General features: G+C 34.0%; 3 protein-coding genes across 3 annotated transcripts; 2 read left to right on the top strand and 1 right to left on the bottom strand.

The window, feature by feature from the left end:
- Nucleotides 1–913: 913 nt before the first annotated feature.
- On the top strand, nucleotides 914–1,803 carry LOC119633809 (aquaporin-like). Its single transcript, XM_038027563.1, has one exon. The coding sequence runs from the start codon at nucleotides 975–977 to the stop codon at nucleotides 1,770–1,772; it is 798 nt and encodes a 265-aa protein (XP_037883491.1). The 5' UTR covers nucleotides 914–974; the 3' UTR covers nucleotides 1,773–1,803.
- Nucleotides 1,804–2,395: 592 nt separating this feature from the next.
- On the top strand, nucleotides 2,396–5,382 carry LOC119633925 (transmembrane 9 superfamily member 2). The gene is made up of 5 exons (XM_038027757.1): nucleotides 2,396–2,769; nucleotides 2,877–3,071; nucleotides 3,419–4,407; nucleotides 4,488–4,647; nucleotides 4,738–5,382. Exons 1-5 carry the CDS (start codon nucleotides 2,605–2,607, stop codon nucleotides 5,239–5,241), a joined length of 2,013 nt encoding a protein of 670 aa, XP_037883685.1. The 5' UTR covers nucleotides 2,396–2,604; the 3' UTR covers nucleotides 5,242–5,382.
- A 1,207-nt stretch (nucleotides 5,383–6,589) lies between these two features.
- On the bottom strand, nucleotides 6,590–10,916 carry LOC119633638 (carcinine transporter). The gene is made up of 9 exons (XM_038027281.1): nucleotides 10,809–10,916; nucleotides 10,522–10,749; nucleotides 10,122–10,298; nucleotides 9,612–9,870; nucleotides 9,165–9,531; nucleotides 8,230–8,451; nucleotides 7,555–7,774; nucleotides 7,314–7,492; nucleotides 6,590–7,251 (listed from the first exon to the last, which is right to left on the bottom strand). Exons 1-9 carry the CDS (start codon nucleotides 10,890–10,892, stop codon nucleotides 6,993–6,995), a joined length of 1,995 nt encoding a protein of 664 aa, XP_037883209.1. The 5' UTR covers nucleotides 10,893–10,916; the 3' UTR covers nucleotides 6,590–6,992.
- Nucleotides 10,917–17,617: the final 6,701 nt, after the last annotated feature.

Below are 17,617 nucleotides of genomic sequence, written 5' to 3'. Positions count from 1 at the left end.
GAGGCCCAAATCATCGAACACGTAGGCTACAGTAATAACTAAACTAACTAAAGAATCCCCCACAATGCTTTTATAATTTTAAGCCGAGTTACATGCATGTTAGGAAAATTATTCATTTCTCTGTTACAGCACAAATGTTGCCCATATACTTATTCATACATTTTTTTGTCTCATCCTTATTTACGAGTCTCTTAAATCTTTTGCCGGCTTAGTGTTGCAGAAATTTGTTTTCTTAATAGTACGTGGGATATGGGTATCAATTAAAAGAACTTGGAGAGTAGAATGCGAAAAGCACGATGGTGTGTATGAGATTCATTATATGAATCATTATCGCCGCTTAAACGCTGCAATTGATGTTTAACGCATTCATTTTCGATAGATAGTTTTTCCAACGCTTTCACACATCCATTCTACGCTGTTTTTGAAGTTCTGATACTTGATTCGCTAATTGAAATTTGCTTTCTGTATAAGACTCTACCATTTTTTCATAGTCAATAAAGATTTCTTGTCGGCCTCCTTTTGGGTCCCCGCCAAATATACCTTCCTTACGTGTTCTAATTTTTTTTTTTTTGTGTTAAAATAAACAATGGCAATGATATTTCACTTTGGTTATTTTCTGAAATATGCAAAACAAATACCGCTTTAAATGCAAAAATTGTCATTATCCCAAATTGAACATATACTTGATTTATCGTACGAAGTTGTCTACCTATTACAGATCCTCTCTAAACAAATTACCAAGAGAGTGCTACGTTTTCTAATGAAAATGAATTGATAAAATTTTTTCCCGTATTATAAACGAGAACTCCTAGTTCGGCCATAGCCTTTTTGTTCCTCATTTTCATATTTTCTTTGAATTTTTTTTGTGAAATACCGTTATTCTTGCTTTTTGCTTCATTGCTCAACTCAGTATTTGTTAAACGTTCTAAGATTAAGTGAATAATATTTTCGCATTTAATTTAGCTTAATAAATAATGTCGCATAATAAATATTCTTGCGGATTTGAGGAGTTTTACTCTAAGGATCGCAATTTATGGAAATCCGCAATAGCGGAGTTTTTCGGAAGTTTACTTTTGAATATTTTTGCTGGTGCTGCTTTTGCTCAAGGAGAAGATATCATATTTAAAGCATTTTCCAGTGGTTTGGGAATATATATTGTGAACGTTATAATAGGTAAACTAAGCGGGGGTCACATTAATCCGGCCGTAACTGTAGCCATGTTAATATCTCGTCGGATCACGATTGCAAGAGCCTTGCTTTACATAATTAGTCAATGTTGTGGATCTATACTTGGCATATTTATGATTAAATATCTTTTGGATGATATTTATCATTATAACTGGCATAGTTATGAATTGAATGAAAATATTTCGGCCCTTCAAGGTTTAGCTATGGAATTTGTTTTGGGTTTTTCCTTGCTGTTGACTATATTTGCTGCCTATGATATTAACACCCGAAATATGCACTGCGTAAATTGTTTGGCCATTGGCTTATGTGTTACATTAGGTCATCTGACGTTTGGGCGTTATACTGGAGCCGGCATGAATCCAGCGAATGTTTTGTCTGTAGCTGCAATATTCGGTAATTGGAATTTTCACTGGATTTATTGGCTTGGCCCAATCTTTGGAGGAATTATGGCTGCTGTGATTTACATACAAATATTGGAAATCCCGCTTCAACCAGCCAAAGTTATAGAAGCTGCAGATAAATATCGTTTTCATGTGTTTGAGCGTGAAATGTTAAAAATGAAGTCTAATGAAAATTGTGCTTAAAAATTGTATTATGTTGTTTTGTAGTTGTATATTTAATAAGTTTTTTGTTTCATTATGGATATCTTCTTCGTTGGGTATAAATAAAAATTTGATATTCTAAAGCAGCGAAAAACAATGACTAGGACTCGTTTTAGGAAATTAAAAGAGCTTTATTAAAAATTATGCACGTTTTAGTTCGTAGTCTGCATGGAATAGAAGTCTTAACAAAATCGTCTTCCTCATAAAATTCATTCCACATTTCAAAAATATCATGAGAATAATATTTTTATAAGGATGTTATGACATTTCCTAAGAAAGCAAATATCTGAATATATTTTCTAAAATTTCTGCATTCATTTATTAATGATTTTTATATATCTGTAGTATTGGTTACTTGAAATATTTTTCAAATCCAAGATTTATATGTAGTACACTCTAGGTGCAACTATATTAATATGATCTTTTCTTTTTTTCAATTCAATTAGCTTAGGTACTGTGTTGCATTTATTCGTATGACAATAGAAAAATCAGCAATAGAAATATCAGCTGATTTGGTAATACTGTTTGATGACGTTTCTCACTGTCAGAAACAAAGACGAAAAAGGACGGTATAAAGTTGAAAGAATTTCATTATTCTCAAGAAAAGTTATATTTTCTTTCAATTTATATACTTAATGTTCAAGTATTGCAAATGATAGGTTTTTACTATATATCAAAATAAAAAAACTTAAGTGAAAGACCTTTGTCAATTTATAGTTGCGTACGTAGTCCATTTCGGGGCAAGGAAAGCAACAGAAACGAATTTTTTAAACAACATATAAGTGAATTAGTTTAGTTAATAGCTTTGAGAAAAATGATGATAAGAAAGCAGCCGAAAGGCTGGCGAACGCCAAATTTAAGTTATACACTGATCTTTATATTGGTATTATCACAGTTTATCATTACGGAGCAATTTTATTTGCCGGGACTGGCGCCTGTTAACTATTGTGTCACATCGGATGCATCCACTAATTGCAAGGTGAGTAATTTGTGATAAGTAATCAATTAAAGTTTGCTCTTATCAGAAGTGGCATTGTAAAAGAAAGTTATTGTATTTAAAATAATTTCCTAACATTGTTTTTTCAGTCAAATATAACACTTTACGTAAATCGTCTAAATACAGAGGAATCTGTTATACCTTACGAGTATCATCATTTCGATTTCTGTATTGGCAATGAACAAAATTCTCCCGTTGAGAACTTAGGTCAGGTAGTTTTTGGCGAACGTATACGTCCGGGGCCATATAAAATAAATTTTCTCGAAAATATTAGTTGCAAAATGGTAAGTAACTCAATTAATAGTTAATTTAATAAGTGCCTAAAGTTTTTCATATAAAATAACAAAATTCTTAAGGCTCTGACCACTCTCAGGCGATGTATTTTATATTCCCAAGTCTGGTAGAAATTACAAACAATGTTTATTTTCTATAAAATTTGTCATTTTTGTATTTATTATATATATATATGTATATATTATTACATACATATTATTGTATACGTATTATTATATACGTATTATTTCAGATATGGAAATATGAGCGCTGCCTCATTCTCATTTCATTTCTCTTTTAATTTCGCAACTATTGTACTCTATTGAATACATTTCAAAATTTTTTTATTTTTTTTAAGGTCTGTCGAAAGAATTACGTGGGTGGTGATTCAGATAGCGATCGTCGTATGATGGTATTAAAGAAGGGCATCAGTTTAAATTATCAACATCACTGGATTGTTGACAATATGCCGGTTACTTGGTGCTATCCGTTGGAAAACAATAAACAATATTGTAGTACGGGTTTTCCTATGGGTTGTTTGGTGCGTAATGACGGTGAAAATGGTTGTATGATTAATCCCAGCTATAATACACGCGGTTACTATTATCCTTTCAATCACGTCGATTTAAAGATCACCTATCATAGTGGACAGACAGAAGAGTGGGGTGTCGGTTTTAAAGGGAATGGCGGTCGCATAATATCGGTGAAAGTGACACCGCGCTCTATTAATCATGTGGATGCCAATAAATTAGACTGTAGCAATACCGATCCATTAGCTATAAAAGGCGGTGTTTTATCGCCAACGGAGCAACTTTTGATAATATATACGTATAGTGTAGAATTTGTACGTAACGACGAAGTCAAATGGTCATCTCGTTGGGATTACATCTTGGAATCAATGCCTCACACAAATATTCAGTGGTTTTCAATTTTAAATTCTTTGGTGATTGTTTTGTTTCTATCGGGTATGGTGGCGATGATTATGTTGCGCACTTTGCATAAAGATATTGCACGTTATAATCAAATGGAAAGCGGGGAAGACGCTCAAGAAGAGTTCGGCTGGAAATTAGTGCATGGCGATGTTTTCCGACCTCCTCGTAAAGGCATGTTATTATCAGTTTTTCTAGGATCGGGAGTGCAGGTATCTTGCATGACTCTGATCACATTAGCATTTGCTTGTTTGGGTTTTCTCTCGCCCGCGAACCGTGGAGCTCTCATGACATGTTCAATGGTCTTGTTCGTGGCTTTAGGCACACCAGCCGGCTATGTATCTGCACGTATCTATAAAAGTTTCGGAGGCATCAAATGGAAAAGCAACGTCATTTTAACTTCAATGCTGTGTCCGGGGTAAGTGTAAAGTTGAAAATTAAAAAAAAAAAAAAATTCTTATTTTAAAATATGTTAATTGGATGTTCTTATATGGTTAGCATTGTTTTTGGACTTTTCTTCGTCATGAATTTGGTGCTGTGGGGCGAAGGCTCCTCTGGTGCAGTGCCTTTCAGTACTTTAATTGCTTTGTTGGCTTTGTGGTTTGGAGTGTCAGTTCCATTAACTTTTGTTGGTGCTTACTTTGGATTTCGTAAACGAGTAAGTTGCTTTTGTTTTTGCATTAGTAGTTTCACTGGTTCTTAGATTTTTCAATTATTTACGCTCTAAATCATTGTACTTGAATTGCAGGCTTTGGAACATCCTGTGCGTACGAATCAAATTCCCCGTCAAATACCCGATCAATCGATTTACACTCAACCTATACCTGGCATTATTATGGGCGGCGTTTTGCCCTTCGGCTGCATTTTTATTCAGTTATTCTTTATACTTAGCTCGATATGGTCGAACCAGATGTATTATATGTTCGGATTTTTATTCTTGGTATTCCTTATATTGGTCATCACATGCTCGGAGACTACAATATTATTATGTTACTTTCATCTTTGCGCTGAAGATTATCATTGGTGGTGGCGTTCATTTTTGACTTCGGGTTTTACGGCCGTATATTTATTTATTTATTGCTGTCATTACTTTGTGACGAAACTTTCAATTAAGGATGCAGCTTCGACATTCTTATACTTTGGATATACATCAATAATGGTTTTCTTATTTTTCCTATTAACTGGTACAATTGGTTTCTTTGCTTGTTTCTGGTTTATAAGAAAAATTTACAGTGTAGTCAAGGTGGACTAAATTGGCCCCGCTAGAAGGGTTAAATATAAGCATTATGAAAACTACATCAGAGTATATGCATATATATATTTTAGGATCATACATGTCTAAGTATTTAGATCGTTAAGTTCAAGTTGTGATTTTTCTCAAAATTTCGACAAAGCAAAAAAATAAAAGAGGAAGAGAGTAAAAAAATGCACTAAATACATATAAAAGCCAATAATGCAGAATTCAATCTGTTAAACAAACAAATTGTTTGGCGTCTGTGTGTCTAATATTTCATGTGTAAATTCTCAACATATTTTGATAAGAAAGAGAGCGCAATACTTTTGAAAATAACGTAAAGTATGATAATCTTTTATAAATTTTATAAGTTAAATAAATGTAGATAAGATTTTTCACAAACTATTTGCTTTAATTTCCTGTTCTTATCCCCCTTGTTGACCCACATAGTATGGGGGATATTCAAAATTTCACTCATAATAACACAAGAAAAAAGTACGATTATCGTTAGTGTTCTATTTAACATAGCGTTAAAACAAAATGGGCATAATTAGTTATTACAAATATAATAATACCTTTTACAACTAACGCTAAAGAAAATCGGACTATTATTGTAAACATCACATTGTCTTTATCTATTGCGGATGTTACGTATGTTATACAGTTACTTCAAAACCTTGGCTCTTGTCACTGTAATTATGTTAGTTTATACTATTTAATAAATTTAATTATTTAATAAAGGCAAAAAAAAAAAAAAAAAAAAATATGTAAAAAAATGAAATATGTTTATTTTTATTATAGTTCGGAAATTTTTAAGACGACAAGTAAAAACACTACAGTAGAAAGGAACAAGAACAAGCAACCTACACCAATGTAACTGATTTTCTTACGAATTTTATGTTTAGTTACGCTACATATATATAAATTTGAGAAAATCAAACGTTTATTTTTTTGGTGTGGGTTGCTGGTTCTTGTTCCTTTTTGCGGTAGGGTGTTTGTTCTTGTTCGTTTTTGGTGTAGGTTGCTTGTTCTTCCTTCCTGTGTCTTCCTTTTTGGTGTAGGTTTCTTCTTCGAACGTGAGGCATTTTATCGTATTAAGAGTGGTTTATGGCCCACAACTCGACACCCTATACTATCCTACGAGTAATCATACGACGACTTTTTAAAATAAAGCTTAAAGTTATACGGGAAGTGCTCGAAGAAATGATCTCAGCCGAACCATTTTCAATAGCATTCCTCCTTGAGGTAGTGTACCAAATTTCAGATTACGGGCATAATTGCGGCTTGTAGAGGAATATGTAACAACAACAACAACAACAAAGAAATTCAGATCTATTCAGAAAGTAATTTTTGTATCACAAGTGATGTATGACATAAAAGCATTGCTTGATTCGAAATAGTTTCAATACTGTTTCGGGATATAAACTGTACGCCCAAGCCCCTTAACAAACAAATAAGTTCCTTTAAACTCCTACTTGCCCCATATTACTATTTTGTAAAAAATTTCTGTAACTCGTCGCATGGATGGATTGCAGGATGGTTTGGCGTCGTTTTGATTTGATAAAGATTCGGTCCCGGTACTTGGCTTCTAAACAATACTTTCTGCTTACACGCCACTTGCCAGATTGCTTTCATTTGTTATTTGTTTTTATATATTTATTAACAATTAGAACTACTATTGAGATATGCTTGTAAGTGTAATTTAGTGAAGCAGAAAACTTTGATTTTCCTCATGTAATATTATTGATTGAACTTTCTTTGTTTGTGTTTTAAATCCAATGGGTTAATTGCATAATGCCATCTTCGGTTTTTTGAGTATCCATAACGCTCATTTGGCGTACTAAACGCTTTTTGGAAAGCCGTTGCGAACGTTTATTATCTAGAGGCGTCCGTTCATCTATCACCGATTTTGGACGGTTACGTCTTGATATCGAGGAAGAAGCTTTCATCTCCAATTCAATATCGGAAGTTGCATTATCTTCTAAAACATCAAGATTTTCATAAGATGCAGTTTGCGAAGGCACTTGCCTGTAATGAATTATGTAATTTTTATCACCGATGATTGAAGGAAATTTAAAAGGAATATTTACGGTTCTGCTTTGCAGCTACAGCATTCATTGAAAGACCAATCTTTGCCGAACTCTTCGCCTTCATCTATAGTTTGCGGTAAACGATGATGTAAGGTCTCGGGCAATCGTAGACTGGTAAAACCACCCAAAACTGAAACAAAACCCATTATAACCAAAGGCAATTTGAGATTTTCTTTACCCTGAAAAGAAAAAAATATCTATATCATACTGCGGTTGATCATGATCGAATGTTCAGGGCTACCAAGTAGGTGACGAATGGGATAACAATTAAACCCAAGCCACCTACATAACTGGATACTCCAATACCAATACCACGAACTTGTGTTGGATATAATTCACCAGCAAATGGATAAATAATTAAAAATGATGCGGATAATAAGGCTTTGGATAATAAATATAGATAAAGAGTTTCATCCACCGCAGCATCAGGCACCATCACCGTAATGACACAAGCTAAACCACTTTTAAAAAAAAATAAAAAAAAAAAATCAATAAATCAATGAAATGAAGTGAAAACTGTTGCTCAGTGTCCGAAAATATGGCTTATATTTAACTAAAAATTTGGGACTACCGAAAATAGGGTCCATTCAGTTTTTTTCTTTCCATTTATATTACCTTTCGATTTATAATAGATTAAGAAAAAAATTTGTTTTTTACAAACAAATGGAAAACATTTCAAAGCACTGCAACACTTATGGACTTATGGACGTGGTGATAGCCAAAAATTCCACTCAAAGTTTCCATTAGCGTAAAAAGACTGAAAAATTGTGATACGGCTATTAAGCCTTTGATGCATTCTCAAGAAAGAAAGCTCTAGAAGTCTTGACCCGGCCATGTTTTCTTGCTAATAGACTTAAACGTAAGCCTTTTATTCGGACAAAGGGAATACGCGAAACTTATTTTATTTTAAGCTTACCCCAAAATCATTGACAAGCTGAGAGGCCAACGCCTTCCCCAACAATCCATTAAGAACCAGCAAACCAAGTAACTCGGAATTTCCACGACAGCTGACAAAAAGAAACTTAAATATTGATTACTACCCAGCGACGGGCCATAATAGGACAGACCCAAGTAAACGGTCTCGTTAGCGAACCAGCTGAGTGTAATTAAGATAGTCTTCAAACGCATATTGGGAGTTCTGAAACGAGAAAGGGCATTACAGTCGGGCAAGGCCGACTATTAGATGCTTTACGCCACTTCGTCTTCCACACTTATTCACTTATTTCGATAATGATGCACTAAAAGTTACACATTACTTTCATGCAAAGGTATACTTTTGATGAAACTCCGTATTTTGGAGGATGCACAAAACATCGCATCATCTATTTTACAAAGTTAATGTATTTCCTGAAAATATTATTATTTTTCAACTTTCGCTATAAAAAGCTAGCAATCAGAGCCTCTCTCCATATAAGGACTTGTTTTTCATGATAACTCCTATACAAATTAAAAAATGGACCTACGTGATCCGAATTCAGCACACACTTAACTCGAACTGGAAAGTGATTTTGAATGAATCGATACGCAAGTCCAGTTCTTTTTATTCAGACCGGTGTAAAAAGCCTTCTTCTGCTTCCATCTAAGCTTATCTGTCCGTCTGTTTGCCTTATATTCTTACGCTCAACCTATAGGTCTCAATTTTTGAAATATATTGATGAAATTTAGCGAACACCAATGAGTTTTGGTCCAAAATCAACCACTATTGAAAAATGGTTCGGATAGGACTGCGTTTTCAACCGCTTTCATCACTAATTTAGAAAAGTTGTTACATCAATAACTGTGTTAAGGAAAGTGGTGGAGGGGTTTAATGTTGGACCATGATTTTTACTTGTTTAAATTTCACTCTCTAACCTGCATAGGTCCGGTAGGCCCACATTAATGTGTTTCTTTTTCTCTTTGAGTTTGTCTCGTGAGATTTGAGCTTCTAGTCTTGATTTTATATCAGCTGGAAATTCATGACCATTTACACGAGCCATAGTTTGCAAGACTTTTAACGCTTCCTCTAGACGTCCTCGCATCAGAAGCCATCTCGGTGACTCAGGCATTACGAACAAATATAAGAAGTAAGCATAAAATGGCACTGAAGTGTAATATGATAATTTCACCCAATCTCTCTCCAGGTATGTAACACAGGCCAGCAGCATAATACCCGATGTGTAAAAGGTACAAGTCATAACCGTTACAAACGAACGATAATTTTCGCCGACAAGTTCAAGCGCTAGAAAAGTAACAAGTAACATATTGTGAATAATTTATGAAATGAAGGTGAAAGAGAATAGATAACGGTTTTGTGCTTACATATAATAAAAGGTATTTGATAAACAGCTGGTATTGTAAGACCAACAATGACACGGCTCCCCGCCCACATCCAAAAGTCTGTACTCAATGATGTCATTAAACTGCCCGCAAGCAATGTAGTTAAGCAGCTAAAATATGATGTGCGGCGGCCAGCACGATCATTAAGTAAACCAAACAGATAAACACCAATAGGTCCGCCTACATTAAGAGCCGCCAAACCAATTGTAGGATATATATCACGTTCGCATACTAAATCAAACTGAAATCAAATTGCCATAAAAATTCTCACATAAGATATTATTATAGTAAATTTGAACGATACTACGGATAAAACGATCGATCACATGTTGATGATCAGTTTAACTAATTAAATGAATATTGTTATGAAGTATATACTGGCTTTACCTAAACATTTAATGTGGTATGCTTTAGCATGATGTCGATATTGGTAATGAAGTTGGATTACAATGAAACACACTCAAATATTTTTTTTAGGTCTACGCGACCTACATCAATAACTATGGAAGACCAGATTTCACTGGTATTATATTCCCAACCATTTTTACATGCTTCCAAGGGCCAAGAAACATTCGGTTCGATATAATTTATATCGGTATCTTCAAGTATTTCGGTCCAATTGACAGCATAACGCTGACATTTACTAAATGCACCGTTATCATTGCTCTCCTAAAAAAAAAAGTGTAAACAAAACATTATCATAAGTAAACAATGGAAGCCTATATTACATTATATGTATGGTTCGCTTTTTCTACTTTACATTGCTGTCTCTTTTCTTGTTATCCTCTCTCCCTCCTCTCTCCCTCCTCTCTCTCTCTCTCTCTCTCCCTTTAAAGCAATGTCACTGACAATATTATGTCAATGTGTGGCTTCGTTTTTTTTTTTTTCTTACCAAGTCATTGGGGATAGCCAGAAATTTTCTTTGCTCCTTTGTTGTATGATTAAGCAATTCGGGAACTTTACACCAATACTCCTCGGGAGTATCGGCCATAAATAATTGATTGAAGGCGCAAAATCCGCAAGGTATACAAGCTGGCAGGCATATGCCAAATACCAAAAGTTTTTGATATTTGCCAAACTCACCAATAATAGGCAGTAAATCATCCAAATCGAAAGACTCCTAAGATGAGACAAACGAAACTTTAATCATTATTCGAGTAACTTATAAAAAACTATTACATCTTCGTCTCCTTCGTTAGTATTTGTAATTACAGGCTGGAGTATTGATCGTTCATTAAATTCATTCTTATTATCTAAAGGCATTTCAAATAAATATGAATTTGTGAAAAAAAAAAAAAATTTATTTTTTTTTGTTTTTTCACTTATTCTACCTTTCCTAGATACAAGTTAACCAAGTACTGTGTGTATTTCTTAGCTTGAAGCAATTGAAAAGAAGACTTAGAAGTGGCTCAGCTGGTCTCATTTTCGCAATGCATAGTCGCTATGAAAGGGGAAAAATTTCAAGCCTTTTTTTCAAAAATTCAAATTTTAAATAGAGAGAAAGGAAAGAGAAGGGAAATTGCTTGGTCCACTGCCTATAGGGACTACGTATAGAAATAGTAGAGTATGAAATAAAGAAACATGTTGGATTCATTAGGCTTTTATAAATATTCTGACCAAAATCCACTGATGTAATGTTCAGAAAATGGTAGAGAATTTGGTCGCAAAAGGAAGGATGGACGGAATTTGACGGAAGAGACTTCGTTGTCAATGTTGATTTAGAAACATAGAAGAGATAGTGAAAATATTTTCAGAATTTTTGATCAAATTATTTTTTACAGTTATAGCTTGTATTTCCAACATTCCTCTAGATCGAATCATTGTTGGGAAATTCAAAATCAAAACGTTTGCAAGAACCCGACTTGGGTGGATCATTGTAACATGTTAATGGATCCTTAAGATATCTACTTCTCCGATCTGATTGTTACTGGCAAAACCTAATACCGAAGTCTAAAATTCGGCTCATCTAAACCTGTGGAAAACTTGAAAATATTTGAGGAATTTGATATCAATAAAATATTCGACTTTATTAGAGCTGCCAAACTTGCCATGTAATCTACCTTAAAAAAAAAGATCTTACTTTTAGTTCTATAATTTCTTTCTTTGGTCTCAATAAATCATAATAATAATAATAATAATAGTAATCGTCGAGTTAGATATATGCTAACACCATGTAAATGGAATACGGATCGAAATGATCGTGTCACTTCAAACATAAAGAAATTAACAGAAGTTGTGCAAGTTCCATAGTCTCTTGATGAAACTATAGTCTGCCCAACGGAATCGTTTAAAATGGAATTTTTTACCTTTTACACTGACTGCTAGGATATGTTAGCGTGATCACTTGGACGGAATCTTGGTTTCAATATTACGATCAGCGCATAGATCCTTCGAAGTTCTTCAACCTAAATCATTTCGTAATTGTCATTCTCGCTTGATTGGTTTGCCTGGGTTCCGGTTATTCCCAGAACTACATACATCGCTCGAGGGTCGTAGTTTTTAAAGAAATTGACTGCTCCTTAAGAGCAGCGCTTGTAATTTAAGGAAAAAGGCTTGCGTTTTTTTTTGATCGCAATCATGCATTTAAAGCATTTATAGCCATGCCTGTCCTTGTTTTTTATGGCCACTAATATGACAATTAAAAAATGTTTTTCAGACATAAAATATTTTCTTTCCTTTTCTTGTCAAGCTATGTTTAAAAATCGATTAAATCAAAATTTCGTTTAGAATGAACAAAAAATCTAAATAAGAAGCTATTGATTTAATTATCTATGGAACTACACTATGTACGATACTTAGAACGTCAGAAAGTACTATTAAAGTATCCTACAACACCCTACATTTATTCATATAACTATTTTTCAAAATAAGGCGTTATATGGGACGTGGTCGAAAAAGTGGTCTGATACGAACCATTTTCAATAGCATTCTTGGGGCAAAACACGTTAGTGTACCATATTTTAATAAATTATTAAACACAAAGAGTACCAGACGGTCAGACGGATAATGAACGTTAGATTAGAATCGCTGTCTGAATCGATCCATACAATAAAAGGTTATTCTGGATGTTGCACAGATCCAACAAAACTTAATATATCCGTATACTATAAGTGAGATGGAGTGATCTTGAAAAATCTTAGAAATTGCCGCAGGTCGTCAACAATATGACAATATTGTTATTGTCATGATGAGGTCTGATGTCTTGTGCGTAGTGGCATTTCTAGAAATTACAGACCGGCTAAACTAATTCATAGCTTTTACATGCGAAGTGTAAAGAAGTTTAGACGACTTCTCCTGCCTCCTCATCTTTTGCCCTTTCCTCACTTCTCTGCAAACGTCATTGCGTTACATATCCCCGGAGTAGTTGGTATGGAAAATTACTTTCATATATCAACTATACAACTGTCACTTTGACTGCGAACACTTGAGATGCTATCTATATGCAATACAATGCGCTAAAGTGTACATCATTTAGATCCTTATACAGACTAGTGCAGCATGGAGCGAACATATTTTGTCGAACGTTTTGTGACGCCGAGAAAGAAACTTCAGAAATCCCATAAAATATATGCATTCTTGATCAGTACTTAGGTACTTCTATCTATCCACTTGCCGGCCTGTGTAACGTCTTCACTAAACGTTCTCGCGATAGCGAAAACTAAAATATTGGCTTACAGAGGACGCTTCCACATAACATCTTAACCTGAGACCGTCTTGGTTTTTAAAAAACAAGAAAAAAATTCATTTGTTGGTTGTTATTTCTAAGCTAGAACAGATACAACCGTAAAAATTTTGCCCGGACGTTCCTACACTAGCTGCAACGAAATGGAAATAGTCGTCTTCGGCTAATCAATATTATAAAATATTAAAATTGAAATCGTTTTGCAGAAGAAAGCTTCAGATATTCTACGAAGAGTATATGTTCTCGACTGATATCGAATGTTGAGTCCATCTATGCGTGTCTGTCCCTCCGTTTACCCGTCCTTGTAGATTTATATGATAAGCATGCATTGAAGTAAATGTAGAAAAAAGGGGAAAAAATTGACCACGCCCATTATATATTCTTATGCTGTTGATGATGCTTTGGTGCTTGTTGTTATTGTAGTGTTACTTTTGTAACAAAAAAAAAAAAAAGAAGAAGAATATTAGCCAGAAGGTATTTTTGTTAAGCGTTCTAATAAATAATTATTTGGAACGACGAAGTTTTCTTAAAGCAAGGTTTGAATCAGCTTCCATTTTAATGTCAAGCAACCAGCAGATTCGTTTTGTCTTTCCTTTTTTCGTTATTGTATTGATCGTAAATAAAAGCAAAACGACAGTGCATCTAATCGAATGAATCATATGGATTTTTATCTCATCAAAAGTAATGAAATATGATAAATATAAAAATGAAAAATAAAAGCAATATTCTGATCATACAGCGCACAGAGAGCAACAAGGCCTTACGGCCAGCATATATTGAAAAAAGACACAAATTTGCAGACATACATATATATGTTGGTGCATAAAGTGTAATAAATCGAAAAACGAAACTAAATCATATTACATTTTTTTCTTTTCCTTTTTCTAGTGTTTCTTTTTTTTTTTTCTTTTTTTTTTTTTGCAGTGTTTGCATTTAGAAGTTTAACAAAAATCACACGATTCCGTACTGACTTCATTTTCGTTCACTTCCATTTTGCCACCATTAATCAAACTAAACAGATTCACAGATTTTTTGTGTTGCTCTTGTTCGTTCAAATGTTTGCAATATTTGGAATGCGTTACCAATGCAAAGCAATTGGCCAATTTTTCTTGGTGTTTTTTGTTATTACTATTGGTTGTTGTTATTATTGTTATTGTTAGTTACAGTTTGGCAGCAGCATTATACATAAATTATTTCATTATAAGGGCATTATTATTATTTTTATTATTATTATATATATATATATATATATATATATTTCATGCCTGCCTAACTTAAGATTGACTTACTGACTGACTGATTGCATTCATTCGCTAAAATTTTGTGCATTTGATTGCCAGAAGCGTTAATCTTTTTCCGTTTCTTTCAATTTTTTTTTATTTTTATTTTTATTTTTTTTTTTGATTGCTGACAACAAAACGAATTGATTTAAAATTGAATTAAATTTTTTTCATCTTCATCTCTTTTCATGGCTAAAGTGCAAACCAACAAAATAAATAAAATAAATATATTGAAAAATTATTCAAAGAAAAAGCAAAAAAAAAAAAATGTTTTTTCAAAAGTTTTGATATTAAAATAAAAAATCTTTCTTAGAATCTACGAAATGACCGCAGAGGCTTTGTAGATAGATACATTCACTATTGTATTATATGTTACTAGGGTGGGGTAAGGCCTCCTCCCGGTAAACTCTTCACTCAGTCGGCATTCCATTAATTTAAGCCATATAAAGAAACTGCTTCAGGACAGCGGCATGTACGCTATGTCATTTCGCTTGTAATATGCGGAAAATTTAACCAAGTGTTCCCTTATATGCATGCAATGTATACCTACATTTATGCATATTCATATGTATATATATATATATATATACATTGGCCCAAGAGCGTAGGATTGGATCACTAGAGGTATATTTATTCATGGGTTTATCTTTCTACTTCTGAATTCTGCTTGCTATCGTCTATAAAGACATTCACATGTCTATCCATTAGTTTGTAGACCTGCCAGTTAAGTGTCGTCATCTATTTGTTTAACTGTCTATCCATCCGTCTGTCTATTTTTCTATGGTTGCGTACAACCGTTTGTCTTTTATTTTTGGAGGGCGCTGCGATAGCAAGCTGCGGTTCCACGTGATGTTTCTCGTATTCGTCTACTTTTTCTACATTCGTTAGCTTCGACTGAGGCTCTCATCCATTCTTATTCCGTAATACGTTTTCTAAAAAGTTTTCGCAGTGCCTTCAGTTGTCCTCACCGTTCAGTATGCGCTCCCCAACTTTAAGCGAAGTTATTCCAGAGTTCAAGGGCCTGTGCAGATTATTTTTCTAAGCTGTTAGGCGGGCGAGGACCGTATGTCCCATATCGTCTATTATGCTTGCCTACAAATCACGCATATTGTTTGCACTCAGGTTGAATCGTCAAAACTACTTCGGAGTATGTGTATTCCTTTGGAAAAAGAGAGTCGTATTCTCAATCACATTTTTAAACTCTCCACAATTTCTGTGGTATAGGGGCATATTCAGTTTGCTGACTCGAGTTTACTTGCTTATGTGTTATAATATACGTCAGTTTGTCTTTTGGATACTCTTACCGTTATTGTTCACAGTTCAACACTATATTCCAGCTGACAAGTATTTTGAAGGCGCAAAGGATTCCGCTTTCTTTTCATATGACTCATCTTATGAATATGCTCTGTAAAGTAGATAGGATGACAAACATCGCAAATATGTTTTTCGAATCATTTATACGACTTGAGTAAATTGAATTTCGGATAGTTGGCAAGGCCTCCTCTCTGAGACTAATATTTTTTCAGGTTCTTCTACTCAAGCTTTAGATTGGAGTTATTTGGTCAGTCATCTGGTTATTCGGCTTAGTAGTTCTTTAGTGAGGGCCTGTTTTGAATCGTGTTGCGCTATCAAAGCGATGCTGCCAGAGTAACCTATAAAATTCGCCAGTTTTGATGGCGATGAAAAATTGATTAAATTGTTGCATACGGTGTTGTGTAGCAAAGCAAACAGAATAGATTCTTACGATGCCGCAACTTTAGTCCTCTGCTCTTTCGTGCCTTTATTTCTATCTCACATCACGGGTTTATCTTGCCAATAGCTCCTTTTAATAAGAGAAGAAAATAAACTTCATGTGTTTAAACGATTAATGGGAGTTTCCCAACCAACCACGTTGCTACTCTTTGCTCCTATTGTATTTTTCAATACGATGAGTTAAACAAAGTTGACCTGGAACTTGAAAAAACTGCCGTCGGGTCTTATCTAGAGTCTCCTCTAAAGAGAAACATTACTTGTGGGCTTGCATTTTCGACGTCTTGAAAATCTTTGCTGATATGTTAAGACCTTGGGATTGCTGCCTACACGAAGAGCATCCAACAAACTGAATTTAAGTCAATGCGTTTTGAAGTTTACCTACGTTTAGTTATTCAGAGTGCAGGCATAATATTAAGTGGATTTTTTAGTAAGCATTAACACATTTAAATAGCCGATGGGGGACAGAAATGCGAAGAGTTTGCTTTAGAAATAATGTAATGGGTTTGTTAAAGCCCTTCATCTCTCTCGGTACATAATTCATATCGAAGACACGATTTCTTGATAATATTCCGCTGTTTCATTTTAACTTAATCACTTTTGTTTGTACCTATGTGTGTTCGTATATGCAAATATTTTACTTTTAAAAGTTCTTTACCATTAGTATTTAAATTCACTCTCTCATGCCTTTTTATTATTTGTTGCTTTCAACTGTCAAACATTTGACAACCTGTTACGTTGGGTTTTCCCCTTCCCGTCAATGCTTGAGATCATTTTTATGTCATAAAATCATATAAAAATGCAAACAATTGATAGTTAGTAGTTACGTTACAAACACATAAGCGAATAAGAGTACGCGCCTTAATTATATTAACCAAAAAAAAATTTTTTTTTTTTTTTTGCTTCTTTTTTTTTTTTTTTTTTTGCTTTCTGCTTTTTTGTGATTTTTCAAATATAATATTCAGATATGCAAAGTAATTATAAATTCGCACCGCGGGGCATTAGTTGATATAGAATACACTCTTATGTTTTATGTGATGTGTTTATATCTTTTCATCGTTACGAGATGTTTCAATTAAACAGGATGTAAATAAGTTGTTTAAGAATTCGTGAAAACTTATATTACATCGTATGGATGTACAATAGGGAAGTTTGGTTTCTTACGGCGAGAGTGAAGCGTGCATTTACATTGAATGTGTTGTCTTAAATTTGTCGGCCAACAAATTTGAAGCATCATGGATTAGGTAAGAACAAGACTTTTTCACCAAAAATCAAAC

This window comes from Glossina fuscipes, unplaced genomic scaffold (genome assembly GCF_014805625.2).
Source record: "Glossina fuscipes isolate IAEA_lab_2018 unplaced genomic scaffold, Yale_Gfus_2 2, whole genome shotgun sequence".
NCBI lineage: Eukaryota > Metazoa > Arthropoda > Insecta > Diptera > Glossinidae > Glossina > Glossina fuscipes.
The sequence above is the reverse complement of the archived record's forward strand: the minus strand, read 5'-3'. Positions and strand labels throughout refer to the sequence as shown.

What these genes read in the sequence shown, in the direction of transcription:
- LOC119633809 (XM_038027563.1), top strand. Translation starts at nt 975, where the DNA reads ATGTCGCATAATAAATATTCTTGCGGATTTGAGGAGTTTTACTCTAAG.
- LOC119633925 (XM_038027757.1), top strand. Translation starts at nt 2,605, where the DNA reads ATGATGATAAGAAAGCAGCCGAAAGGCTGGCGAACGCCAAATTTAAGT. An exon ending in ATGCATCCACTAATTGCAAG is followed by an intron (nt 2,770 to 2,876) that starts GTGAGTAATTTG and finishes TTGTTTTTTCAG; the next exon opens with TCAAATATAACACTTTACGT. An exon ending in ACTTCAATGCTGTGTCCGGG is followed by an intron (nt 4,408 to 4,487) that starts GTAAGTGTAAAG and finishes TTATATGGTTAG; the next exon opens with CATTGTTTTTGGACTTTTCT.
- LOC119633638 (XM_038027281.1), bottom strand. Translation starts at nt 10,892, where the DNA reads ATGCCTTTAGATAATAAGAATGAATTTAATGAACGATCAATACTCCAG. An exon ending in TCAAATACCTTTTATTATAT is followed by an intron (nt 9,532 to 9,611) that starts GTAAGCACAAAA and finishes TTACTTTTCTAG; the next exon opens with CGCTTGAACTTGTCGGCGAA. An exon ending in TGTAGCTGCAAAGCAGAACC is followed by an intron (nt 7,252 to 7,313) that starts GTAAATATTCCT and finishes AATTCATTACAG; the next exon opens with GCAAGTGCCTTCGCAAACTG.